The following is a 14,356-nucleotide window of genomic DNA, read 5'->3' on the forward strand; positions in this document are numbered from 1 at the left end:
CGTGTTATAAAAATGACCATTTGTACCAAAACAGTCTTGTTTATTTGGTGTGTGTTACAACACTGCTGCAATATTAGAAAGGCCTATTGTGTTTTATCTTGCAGACAATGACAAAATAGACATAATCGGATCGAGAAACCACACCAGTCTTGGGTATTAACAGCTTTTTCAGTATTAGATAAAGACCTTTCGATTTTTCAAGTAGCAAAAGGTTTGACAAACATTGATGAGGTAATAGATTCTTTCGCAGAAAGGAAAGTATGCCATGTAAAGCTGTAGCAAGGTTAGAGAGAAAAAAATACTAGGAGCTAAGGATTGAAGAAATGTGTACTTTCTTGCTTGTCTCTTGTCTTTATTGGTTTTATGTGTCCTATATTTAATTTTATGTCACACAAAACAGCAAGTTATTAGGTAATAGGCAATAAAGAGTGCAGATTTTCTGAGTAGTTCTTGTTCTCCCGGTTACAAATAATCCCATTCTCTATTAATTGTGGGATTTTTATTTATTTATTTATTTTAAATAGGGGCAGGCTGTCAAACTGGCCGACTGGGAGCAGGAGAGGCACCACAGGACATTTCAGTTCCCACTGTCCTGAATATAGTGTGATGGCATCCATTACAAAATATACACATTTCAATTCCACAGAGTGAAATACAGTGACGTGCGGTGGAAGAAAGCTGTATGAAGAGGCGTGACACTGCACTTTGGCACACTTAAGACCAAATAACATAAATTACCTCGAACACAGATGTTTTGTGTGTCAGACTTTTCAGAAAATGTGCGCTACAAGATGAACATATTTTTGAAAATTCGATTTTTTTTAGTATTGACCCGGTTAGCAAATATCGTAGATCCGGAGCTGATGCGAGAGCAGTCTGAGTTATAGTGGGTAGTCTCAATGTGAGCCGTGTTTACATTTAGTGATTTTGCTGTTTCCCCTTCATTTACTCTCACGTTAAATGAAAACAAAACGGATATCTGTGGCCGGGAGCTATCAAATGAATTAAAATACATTCACATAATTACAGAAGGCTAAAATATGTTATTAGTTTCAGATTTTATTTTATTTCCACCTTTCTGACAGTCAGCATTAATCACCTTGCAGAACAATGCAGTTATTTTAGTCTGTTTGCTAAAGAAATTTGACTTTTATTAACCTTTTCCACAGATGCAGTCAATGTATTTGAAACAAAATGTTTAATTCCACAGTACTGGCTACTTAAACTGTTCACTGCATTTCAAGTGCACGTTTTCATCTTCTAGCATGTATGGCATTATACCATAATAAAGAACCAAACATGATATAATACAGTACTGGTACTCCAAGAAAATTTACATCCCGAAAACCACACTGAAAAGCTTAATATCAGGTCGAGCTCTACTTCTTTGGGAATCTGGGCATACGAATGTGCACTTTAAGTATGCCCTTTAATGAGCACATTTTAGTATGATTCACGAAATTCCGATGCTCTTGGGTATCCTCTGATGTCTTGTTTCTTTTATGACATAATGTATGATCTTTCAGTGTTTTACACGTACGTACGTATGGGCTTCCTACGTCATGGTAGCTGCACAAGTGCCGTGTTGCCTGTTATCTGCGGTCTCTGGCAATTGCCGAAACGAACCTATTTCTAACACGTCGCGGGAAAATATTGCGAATGGTGGTTTCAAAAGCATTAAGTTAGAAGTAAATATTGTTTTATGTAAGTTGAACTAGGTGCAAGAATGTACCATGAATTTCTTAAATCACAGAGCATTTGACTCTCATTTAAAAATCAACTCTTTGATGACGAGCCATTTAGAAGAATTTCGAACCCTGAGGATCAGACATTTATGTCATTATTAAAAATTTTACTGGCGCATTTGTGTGATGTATCTTAAAGTATAACGCGCAAAAAAATCAACGTTGTATGCGAAAGCGTAGCTTCTCTTGCAGCTTATTCACCTTATTGACCAATATTATATGTGAAAGCCTTGCTTTCCTTGTAGCAACATTATGTATATTAATTTAACCTATTAACTTCCTTCGTTTGTGTGTTTGTGCTACTTAACAGTGATGTTGCTTTTGGCTGTCCTATGCTCTGAATATCCGCTATCATCAGCTGGCGAGATCACGAGACATGAGCTATGACTGCCTTACAAAAGCACATCGCAATCTCGATTTCAGTGGTTCGGAAAGTAACATGTGGTGTTTGGTGGAATTCAAATGTATACTTTCGTAATACAAAAATACGCAGCGTACATGTTACTGCACATCAAAGATATTTCTAAAAGGTGTCTTTTTTCCCTGAGATTCGTTTTCTGGAGTGCTGGGAAATTCTACGCCCATGTATAAAACCATAACCATTCAAAGGATTGATAAGATTTGCAGTTCCAAGGGAAAATATACTGTCACTTAACACAGAAAAAGTGTGTTTTCACCTGGGAGAATGTGTATTTTTAACCGGGAAATCCTTATCTGCTTGGAGGAACACTTTGGGGACCGCATTCTGCCTCTGGGGCATTGAGAGCCCACTGCCATCAGCCTCGATTGGCTGCCATATTCTCCAGATCTGAACTCATGCAACTCCTTTTTGTGGGGCTATATTAAAGACAAGGTGTACAGCAATAACCCCAAAACCATTGATGAACTGAAAAAGCCATTTAGGAGGTCATTGACAGCATTGACGTTCCGACACTTCAGTGGGTCATGAAGAAGTTTGCTATTCGTGTGCGCCACATCATCGCCAATAATGGCAGGCCTATCAAATATGTCATAACCTAAATCTGAGTATCTGTAGTGACGTTTACGTGTTGAATAAAGTGTGTGCTTGCCATTAGTTTGTAAATTTTTTTTATAAAGTTCATTAATTGTCAGCCTTTATATATGAGAGAGAGTTAATGTTTTAATAAGTTTTGTAAATAATGTATGATATGGTTCTTTACGATTTACAGTGCACATATTTCAAATGATTTTTTCCTGTGTTTTTAGTATCGACACTGTGTTTGTTGAGTTACTCTGGAAACCAGTACCATACTTAATAATGGATTCAAAGTAGTTTTATTTGCTACTTGTTGTGTGTCCATGTCAGTTGCAGTTGATAATATTTGTGTGGCAAATGCAAAGCTGCCCAGTTTGTTTGCTAGGTACTCAATGTGTGCCTGCCAGCTGTAATTTTCATCCACATTTAATCCTAAGAATTTGACTCGGTCATCTTCTTATGTATCTTGATTGTTATGAATAATCTTAATCTGCTCACAGTTTCACTGTTTGATTTTGAATTGAATTATGTGTGTTGAAATTCAACCCTTCTAGTTGAAACCAAGTTTCTAAGGCACTGAGGGTACTGATCACAATAGAAAGAAACATTCCACATGGGAAAAATATATTAAAAACAGAGATTCCATGACTTACCAAACGGGAAAGCGCTAGTAGATAGGCACAATAAAAAACACACAAACACACACACAGAATTTCGAGCTTTCGCAACCCCCGGTTGCTTCGTCAGGAAAGAGGGAAGGAGAGGGAAAGAAGAAAGGATGTGGGTTTTAGGGAGAGGGTAAGGAGTCATTCCAATCCCGGGAGCGGAAAGACTTACCTTAGGGGGAAAAAAGGACAGGTATAAACTCGCGCGCGCACACACACACATATCCATCCACACATATACAGACACAAGCAGACATATTTAAAGACAAAGAGTTTGGGCAGAGATGTCAGTCGAGGCGGAAGTGCAGAGGCAAAGATGTTGTTGAATGGCAGGTGAGGTATGAGTGGCGGCAACTTGAAATTAGCGGAGATTGAGGCCTGGTGGATAACGGGAAGAGAGGATATATTGAAGGGCAAGTTCCCATCTCCGGAGTTCGGATAGGTTGGTGTTAGTGGGAAGTATCCAGATAACCCGGACGGTGTAACACTGTGCCAAGATGTGCTGGCCGTGCACCAAGGCATGTTTAGCCACAGGATGATCCTCATTACCAACAAACACTGTCTGCCTGTGTCCATTCATGCGAATGGACAGTTTGTTGCTGGTCATTCCCACATAGAAAGCGTCACAGTGTAGGCAGGTCAGTTGGTAAATCACGTGGGTGCTTTCAAATGTGGCTCTGCCTTTGATCGTGTACACCTTCCGGGTTACAGGACTGGAGTAGGTGGTGGTGGGAGGGTGCATGGGACAGGTTTTACACCGGGGGCGGTTACAAGGATAGGAGCCAGAGGGTAGGGAAGGTGGTTTGGGGATTTCATAGGGATGAACTAAGAGGTTACGAAGGTTAGGTGGATGGCGGAAAGACACTCTTGGTGGAGTGGGGAGGATTTCATGAAGGATGGATCTCATTTCAGGGCAGGATTTGAGGAAGTCGTATCCCTGCTGGAGAGCCACATTCAGAGTCTGGTCCAGTCCCGGAAAGTATCCTGTCACAAGTGGGGCACTTTTGTGGTTCTTCTGTGGGGGATTCTGGGTTCGAGGGGATGAGGAAGTGGCTCTGGTTATTTGCTTCTGTACCAGGTCGGGAGAGTAGTTGCGAGATGAGAAAGCTGTTGTCAGGTTGTTGGTGTAATGGTTCAGGGATTCCGGACTGGAGCAGATTCGTTTGCCACGAAGACCTAGGCTGTAGGGAAGGGACCGTTTGATGTAGAATGGGTGGCAGCTGTCATAATGCAGGTACTGTTGCTTGTTGGTGGGTTTGATGTGGACGGACGTGTGAAGCTGGCCATTGGACAGATGGAGGTCAACGTCAAGGAAAGTGGCATGGGATTTGGAGTAGGACCAGGTGAATCTGATGGAACCAAAGGAGTTGAGGTTGGAGAGGAAATTCTGGAGTTCTTCTTCACTGTGAGTCCAGATCATGAAGATGTCATCAATAAATCTGTCTGTCTGGATCAGACTCTGAATGTGGCTCTCCAGCAGGAATACGACTTCCTCAAATCCTGCCCCGAAATGAGATCCATCCTTCATGATATCCTCCCCACTCCACCAAGAGTGTCTTTCCGCCGTCCACCTAACCTTCGTAACCTCTTAGTTCATCCCTATGAAATCCCCAAACCACCTTCCCTACCCTCTGGCTCCTACCCTTGTAACCCTTGTAACCGGTGTAAAACCTGTCCCATGCACCCTCCCACCACCACCACCTACTCCAGTCCTGTAACCCGGAAGGTGTACATGATCAAAGGCAGAGCCACATGTGAAAGCACCCACGTGATTTACCAACTGAACTACACTGTGATGCATTCTATGTGGGAATGACCAGCAACAAACTGTCCATTCGCATGAATGGACACAGGCAGACAGTGTTTGTTGGTAATGAGGATCACCCTGTGGCTAAACATGCCTTGGTGCACGGCCAGCACATCTTGGCGCAGTGTTACACCGTCCGGGTTATCTGGATACTTCCCACTAACACCAACCTATCCGAACTCCGGAGATGGGAACTGGCTCTTCAATATATCCTCTCTTCTCGTTATCCACCAGGCCTCAATCTCCGCTAATTTCAAGTTGCCGCCACTCATACCTCACCTGTCATTCAACAACATCTTTGCCTCTGCACTTCTGCCTCGACTGACATCTCTGCCCAAACTCTTTGTCTTTAAATATGTCTGCTTGTGTCTGTATATGTGTGGATGGATATGTGTGTGTGTGCGCGAGTGTATACCCGTCCTTTTTTCCCCCTAAGGTAAGTCTTTCCGCTCCCGGGATTGGAATGACTCCTTACCCTCTCCCTTAAAACCCACATCCTTTCGTCTTTCCCTCTCCTTCCCTCTTTTCTGATGAGGCAACAGTTTGTTGCGAAAGCTTGAATTTTGTGTGTATGTTTGTGTTTGTTTGTTTGTCTATCGACGTGCCAGCGCTTTCGTTTGGTAAGTCACATCATCTTTGTTTTTAGATATATGTTTCCCACGTGGAATGTTTCCCCCATTAATATACACTCCTGGAAATTGAAATAAGAACACCGTGAATTCATTGTCCCAGGAAGGGGAAACTTTATTGACACATTCCTGGGGTCATATACATCACATGATCACACTGACAGAACCACAGGCACATAGACACAGGCAACAGAGCATGCACATTGTCGGCACTAGTACAGTGTATATCCACTTTTCGCAGCTATGCAGGCTGCTATTCTCCCATGGAGACGATCGTAGAGATGCTGGATGTAGTCCTGTGGAACGGCTTGCCATGCCATTTCCACCTGGTGCCTCAGTTGGACCAGCGTTCGTGCTGGACGTGCAGACCGCGTGAGACGACGCTTCATCCAGTCCCAAACATGCTCAATGGGGGACAGATCCGGAGATCTTGCTGGCCAGGGTAGTTGACTTACACCTTCTAGAGCACGTTGGGTGGCACGGGATACATGCGGACGTGCATTGTCCTGTTGGAACAGCAAGTTCCCTTGCCGGTCTAGGAATGGTAGAACGATGGGTTCGATGACGGTTTGGATGTACCGTGCACTATTCAGTGTCCCCTCGACGATCACCAGTGGTGTACGGCCAGTGTAGGAGATCGCTCCCCACACCATGCCGGGTGTTGGCCCTGTGTGCCTCGGTCGTATGCAGTCCTGATTGTGGCGCTCACCTGCACGGCGCCAAACACGCATATGACCATCATTGGCACCAAGGCAGAAGCGACTCTCATCGCTGAAGACGACACGTCTCCATTCGTCCCTCCATTCACGCCTGTCGCGACACCACTGGAGGCGGGCTGCACGATGTTGGGGCGTGAGCGGAAGACGGCCTAACGGTGTGCGGGACCGTAGCCCAGCTTCATGGAGACAGTTGCGAATGGTCCTCGCCGATACCCCAGGAGCAACAGTGTCCCTAATTTGCTGGGAAGTGGCGGTGCGGTCCCCTACGGCACTGCGTAGGATCCTACGGTCTTGGCGTGCATCCGTGCGTCGCTGCGGTCCGGTCCCAGGTCGACGGGCACGTGCACCTTCCGCCGACCACTGGCGACAACATCGATGTACTGTGGAGACCTCACGCCCCACGTGTTGAGCAATTCAGCGGTACGTCCACCCGGCCTCCCGCATGCCCACTATACGTCCTCGCTCAAAGTCTGTCAACTGCACATACGGTTCACGTCCACGCTGTCGCGGCATGCTACCAGTGTTAAAGACTGCGATGGAGCTCCGTATGCCACGGCAAACTGGCTGACACTGACGGCGGCGGTGCACAAATGCTGCGCAGCTAGCGCCATTCGACGGCCAACACCGCGGTTCCTGGTGTGTCCGCTGTGCCGTGCGTGTGATCATTGCTTGTACAGCCCTCTCGCAGTGTCCGGAGCAAGTATGGTGGGTCTGACACACCGGTGTCAATGTGTTATTTTTTCCATTTCCAGGAGTATATATATATATATATATATATATATATATATATATATATATATATATATATATACACACACGCACTGTGTTTGTTGAGCTACCCTGAAAACCAGTACCATACTTAATGTATATTTCCAAGTCCTGACTTTCAGGTAACACAGGAGTGTCTAGGGAGTTGATATTTAATGATAAGTCATTAACATGGAAGAAAAACAGGACTGGTCCTAGTATGGAGCCTTGTGGAATACCCTGCGATAATTTTTCTCCAGTCGGAATAATAATTTGCCACATTTAAGAAATATGTGAACTCTTTGTTTTTTGTTTGATGAGTTGGGTTTAAGCCATTTTAGGGCACTACCCATAGTGCCATACTTTTCAAGTAAATAAGCAAAGATTACAGAACCAAACACCTTTTTGAGGTCATAGAAAATTCCTACCACCTTATTGCTCTTGACTAACAATGTGCTTATTTTCTCAGTGAAACTATTGACTGCTTCTGTGTTGTTTCTCCCCTGAGTAAAATGCAGAATATTGTGCATTAAGGTTTGGATTTGGGCAGCACCAACTTTTCAGATTTTTAGATGTAACTGGGAGAATTGAGAGAGGATGATAATTTCCCTGACCCCTCTTTATCTCTTTTTGAAAAGTGGTTTGACTTGGGCATATTGCAGTACCTCTGGGAAGCAGTCCTCTTCAAAGCATTGATTTATTGTTTTAGCTAGCGAGTTTGTCATTTTGTTGTGTACTGCTTCAACCTTCAGAGTTTTAGTGTTTTAATGCTAGGATTGCATTCTTTACCTGCTTCATAGAAACTTTTAAAACTTTTGTAAGCTGTCCAGAGTTTTCTTGAAGGCCAAAGAGGTTTACTTTGCTGTTCTAATCTACATCCAAGTGCCTGGCAGAGGGTTCATCAAACAACATTCAAGCTAATTCTGTACTGTTCCACTCTTGAATAGTGCACAGAAAAAATGAACAGTAACTCTTTCTATGTGAACTCAGATTTCTCATATTTTGTTATGATGCTCATTCCTCTCTATGTAGATGGGTGCCAACAAAATATTTTCACTCTCTGAAGAGAAAGTTAGTGACTGAAATTGTATGAGAAGATCTCGCTACAAAGAACACCCATTTATTTTAATGATTACCACCCCAATTCATGTATCATATCCAGGGCACTGTCACTCGTTTCACAGTAGTACAAAATGAGCTGCCTTTCTTTGAACTTATGTGATGTCTTCTGTCCATCCTATCTGATGCGGATCTCACATTGCACAGCAATACTCCAGCAGAAGATATACAAGTGTGGTATAGGCAGTTTAGTAGATCTGTCACATTTCCTCAGTATTCTGCCAATAAATCATAGTCTTTGCTTTGCCTTCTCCAGGACGTTGTCTAAGTGATCATTCCAACGTAAGTTATTCATAATTTTAATCCATAAGTATTTTGTTGAAACTTCAAACCTTTAAATTTTTGTGATTTATCATGTGACCAAAATGTAATGGAGTCATTTTAGTATTCATGTGGAAGACCATGTGACTTTTCCTTATTTAGTCAATTCCACTTTTCTCACCATACGAATATTGTGTCTAAATCATTTCCAATTTTTTGGTGTCTCTCTCAATAGCTGTCAATACTATTTCTTTGAATAGAAACCACATCTGGTCTGTGCTTACACAGTCAGATTGGAAGATGTGGAGACTTATCTCTAGGGAAGGCCGCAAGCAAGTTTTTATCTACTTTTCTGAATAGATATATTGTGCTTTTATTTTTGGCGGGTTTGGATGTTATGGCATTCAGTCTCACTACAGCAACATTTTGGTCACTGATCCCTGTATCCATCATGATGCTCCCTACTTGCTCAGGATTATTTGTTGTTTAGAAGTCAAGTATATTTTTGCAACCATTTACACTTCGAGTGGGCTCCTGAACTAATTGTTCAAAATAATTTTTTGAGAACGCATTCAGAATGATTTCAGATGACATTTTATGCCCACTTCTGACTTTGAACAATTATTTTTTCACCAACATACAGTATCAAGGGTAGATTGAAGCCACTGCCAACTAGGGTAACTACTTGAAATGAGACTCAAGTGCCCCCCCCCCCCCCCCTCTCAGTAACTGTTACATTTACATCATAATTTTTGAAATGTATTGGTTACAGCCTTTAACACCTAACTCAGTTTTAATGATTTATTTTGATGCTTTATAGTTAGCCACTTATTTGCAAATTGTTTTGCTGCCTTGGCAACTCATTTCAATATAATTTTATTGAGCGCAACATGCTCAATGAAATCAGTATCTTTATTATATTTTAATTCACTGTGCAGCTGCCTTTTCTGTACACTGGAAATTTTTCTGCCGTAGGTGATCCACTTTAATTTATTTCTGACTTTGTTGCTGCATATTCTAGGTGGAAATGTTTCATTAATGAAACCAAGAAAACTATTTAGGATTTTTTCAGAGTTTTTGTCACTTGAGTTACAATGATCAAAATGCCATTTTTTTCCACTTTTAACATATTACTAACTATTAAGAAGTTTTCTTTGTTAAGCTCCTTCTCATGTGGGTTTTCACACTTGAAATGTTTCCGTCTGTCTGTAGAAACTCAATGAAAAATCACAGTGATCTTAAATACCTGAATCTATACAAAATTTACACACATCTTCATACACGTAATTTGTTAAAACATTGGCATACAAGTTGCTGGTTGGCTGTTGCCTCTGGTAGGTTTGAAGAAATTCAGTTTGAAACTGTTTCTTTACCAGGTCAGAATCTTGAAGTATGGCTTCTGTTAAATCTGATATCAATATTAAAATCAGCAGCTATTAGGTTATTTTTGTTTTTCCCTCTCCAAAGATCTCCTAGCTTCTTTTGAAACAAAGGTCAGAATAGTTCTGTGTGTTAAGATTACTGTAACATTTACTGGTGAGTGCATTGTTTCTACAGAACAGCTCTCAACACACACATTATTTAAATAATTAAAACAATTTCCGGTTTCATAATTTATATCACTATCCAGAAGTATACCTTAGCCTCTATATGACTTGTTTGTTCTGCAAAAGGTACTTGCTAACCTGATATCTCCATTTTGTTTAGAATTTTTATTTAAATGTATCATTATATCAGCAAGTAAGGCTGTGTTCATGCAAATATTCAAATGTAGTTATTTAAATTATTGCAAGGCTGTAACAATGTGTCACTGTGTGCATGTTGGGGGGGGGGGGGGGGGGGGGGAATGGTGTCTGCAACGTTAGTGGAAATTGAAGTTTTAAGAGTGAAAAAGGAGACAGCTGGGGTGCTGCTGCTTCTGGATGCTCACCACTGGAGAAACGGCCAGGCAGTAGAGAATATAATATGCCTACAGAATTTATAAAAAAAATGATATTCTTTTTATTATGCAAAAAATGTATCTTAACTGTAATTCTGTAATAAACTTGTTAAGCCAACCTAGAAGACTGAAAGGTGCTTATGGGATTTAAAATAAACATTCAGGACACAGTATTCATTTTTCTCACAGCTGTCATTAGTAAAGAAAACATTTAAGTTGGTGTACTGTTAATGTGATTTTGTGATGAAAACATATAATTGGACCAAGAGCACTAATTTAAGAAACATTTGTGGAAACTGTAGAGCTCCATGTGCCATTGATAAGCCGGCCGAAGTGGCCGTGCGGTTAAAGGCGCTGCAGTCTGGAACCGCAAGACCGCTACGGTCGCAGGTTCGAATCCTGCCTCAGGCATGGATGTTTGTGATGTCCGTAGGTTAGTTAGGTTTAACTAGTTCTAAGTTCTAGGGGACTAATGACCTCAGAAGTTGAGTCCCATAGTGCTCAGAGCCATTTGAACCATTTTTTTGCCCTTGATATTAGGCATTTCTGTTGACTTTGATTCTGCAGAGAAATCATCAGAAATGCTACACTGGAAATCTGTCTCTATAAATCAGGAGATAGCAGTACCCGTCTATCACAACAGTTCAGTGTGTTTTGCAGCAGATGATGGTTTGATGAAGAGAGAAGCTATTTGCATCCAGCTAATAATAGGGCTTCAATGGAAAGAAAAGCTCCATATTGTTAAAACTTTACAGACTATGCTGTTACTGTTTATGAAAGAACATAATATGGTTTGGAAAGAGTTAGGGCTGGAAAATGTTTGTCTCTATGGGAGAACTACTCCTCTTTTCTGATTTGGTTACCAGTCAGTCTCGAGAGCTGTACACCATCTTCCCTTAGGAGAGGGATCTGTTAGAAAAATAATACACCTTGCCCCATGACTAAAGATGACCACAAAAAGCTGGAAGACCATGTTCCACACCTTTACATACTCCTCTGGTCCCTGAATTACCTGGTTCTTAACCAAACTAAAAGCTGTGGTACCACCTTGATTGTCATGTTCACTGAATAGATCCTTCTCCACATTGTCTTCAACATCTTTGGGAAACATAGCAAACATCACAGGACATGGGATATCCATAAATGTTTGTTTGAGTCTCTACCATCTCATCTAGCTGCAGTGTGTGCTGCAAATAATTTTTATTCCAAGTACAAACAGGAAGATGTAATTATGTGACCAGTGTTGTGTGAAGTTTCAGTGATAGGAAAGTACATGAGTGTTCTAAAGATTATTTTAAGATTACTTGTAGAGTTGTAGTTAAAAGTTTTTAATCATTGCAGGAACCAAAATTGATCTCCGTGATGATCGTGAAACTCTGACAGCTCTTGCAGAGCAAGGCCTGTCACCTATTAAGAGGGAACAGGGACAGAAATTAGCAAATAAGATCAGAGCAGTAAAATACATGGAATGCTCAGCTCTAACACAGCGTGGACTCAAACAGGTATTGATTTTGTCTTTATTTATGCATGTATACTCTGTGATGTTAAAGAGTATCTTTACAAAATTGTTCGAGGCTGTTCTGTGTTTTGAAGACCCAACCAGGTAGCTGTGCGTATTAAAGCACCACTCCTGGGACGGGGAGGTGCACCAGCCGTTAATTGAATCCGACCAGCAGATTTATGACAAAGGTTGGCGTGTAGACCATTCCAGAAGTGGTTTTCAGGCAGTTTCCCACTGGTCTACTACCCAAGTCAGTTACACAATCCACAAAGATTTCTAAAACTTTCATTCACTTTCACATGATTAACACTGGACGTAGACAGTTAGGGTACACAGATTCTATCGTAGAGAGTAGTGGAGTGCGGACAGGAAGGGCCTCTGTCCACGCCGTAAACTACCTATCCCAAATTCGTTAAAAACCATGTGACATTGCACCAGTGCAGGACAAAGGGACAAGAAACAGAAGTTGTTCTGTGTTTGGAAGAGAAATTTTTCATTGTAGTGCATATAAACTACCAGAAAGGTGGTTTTCAAAATCTTCTTAACTTGCATACTTTTTCATTTAAAACTACTTAAATCACACAGGGTGTATACGACCCGGGAGATCCGGGAAAAACCCGGAAATTTTTTTGTCCAGGAGGAAACCGGGATAAACCTGGGAACTTTTCGGAATTCCGGGAATTTTTCATTGTTTTAGTTTTCAGTTAAATTGTTGCGATTTTGACGGGTAAGAACCAATACTGTAACAAAGGATATTACTGTATCCTGCTTCTGCAGAATAATACTGCAGCAACAAAACATGAATGAGAGAAAAAAGACGATAATAAAACTTAAGTCTCAAAGGAAATACGCCATATACAACAATAAAACAAAGTGCTCATACAAGCGTTTGCCAACTGCAAAGTGTGTCCAAAGCTTTGGTAAGACTATGCAATGCTTTCTAACAACAAATTGCCTCCGATGAGCGTGATGTCACAACTGTTAGATTCGTTTGAGCAGTTGCGGCCGGGCTCTTGTGCATGTGCAGTTTAGTCCCGTATGAGAAGTACCTTCTCCCGCTTCTGGCTACAGACATGTGGTTGGGGGCCACTATCTAGTATTGCCCCGGTTCGGAAATATCGGAGATCCGGGGCTGATCCACAGAGCAGTCTGTGTTGTAGAGGGGAGTCTCCGTGTGACCCGTGTTTACGTTTAGTTATTTTGCTGTTTCCTCTTCATTTATTGCTCTCACATTAAATGAAAACAAAACAGATATCTATGACCTTGAGCTATCAAATGAATTAAAACGCGTTCCCATAATTACGGAAGGCTAAAATATGTTATTAATTTCAGGTTTTATTTCCACCTTTCTGACAGTTAATCATTAATCGCCTTGCAGAACAATGAAGTTATTTTTGTCGGTTTGCTAAAGAAATTTGGCTTTTATTAATATTTTCCGCTGAGGCAGTCAATTTATTTGAAACGACGTGTTTGATTCCATACTATGGCCTAGTTTCAACTGTTCGCTGCATTTCAAAAGTGCATGTTTTCATTCTCTAGCACGTATGACATTATGCCATAATAAAGAACCAAACATGAGATAATACAGTACCGGTACTCAAGAAAATTTACATCCGAATCTGGACATATGAATGAGCACTTTAAGCCGAATTACGCATTTTAGTATGGTTCACGAAATTACGATGTTCTTCGAGTATCCTCTGATGTCTTGTTTCTTTTATGACATAGTGTAAGATCTTTTAATGTTTTACACCTACGAACATACGGGCTTCCTGCGTCATCGTAGCTGTGCAAGCGCGTTGATGCCTGTTTCTGGCACTCTCTGGAAACTGCTGAAACGAGCATATTTCTAACAGGTCATGGGAAAATATTGCGAATGGTTGTTTGAAAAGAGTTACTTTCAAAGTAAATTTCCTTTTATGCAAGATGAATTATGTGCGAGAATGTGCGATGAATTTCTTAAATCAGAGAGCGTTTGACTCTCATTTAAAAATCTAGTCTTTGAGGATGTACATTTAGAAAAATTTCAACCTCAGAATATCAGACATTTATGTCTTTATTAAAAATTTTACTGACACATTTGTGTGATGTACCTTAAAGTGTAGCATGCGCAAAAAAACATTATATGTGAAAACTTAGCTTCTCTTGCAGCTTATTAATCTTCGAGGCCAATATTGTATGTGAAAGCTTTTCTTTTCTTGTAGTAACGCAGTGTATGTTAATTTAA

At 41.1% G+C, this 14,356-nt stretch overlaps 1 protein-coding gene across 1 annotated transcript in view; it reads left to right on the plus strand.

The window, feature by feature from the left end:
* LOC126248151 (ras-related C3 botulinum toxin substrate 1) overlaps positions 1 to 14,356 on the plus strand; it is a 124,861-nt gene that overhangs the window by 43,454 nt on the left and 67,051 nt on the right. The window contains exon 5 of the mRNA XM_049948891.1: positions 11,970 to 12,130. Within this exon, the coding sequence (XP_049804848.1) occupies positions 11,970 to 12,130 (161 nt within the window). The remainder of the gene's footprint in view (positions 1 to 11,969; positions 12,131 to 14,356) is intronic.

This window comes from Schistocerca nitens, chromosome 1 (assembly GCF_023898315.1).
Source record: "Schistocerca nitens isolate TAMUIC-IGC-003100 chromosome 1, iqSchNite1.1, whole genome shotgun sequence".
Taxonomy (NCBI): Eukaryota; Metazoa; Arthropoda; class Insecta; order Orthoptera; family Acrididae; genus Schistocerca; species Schistocerca nitens.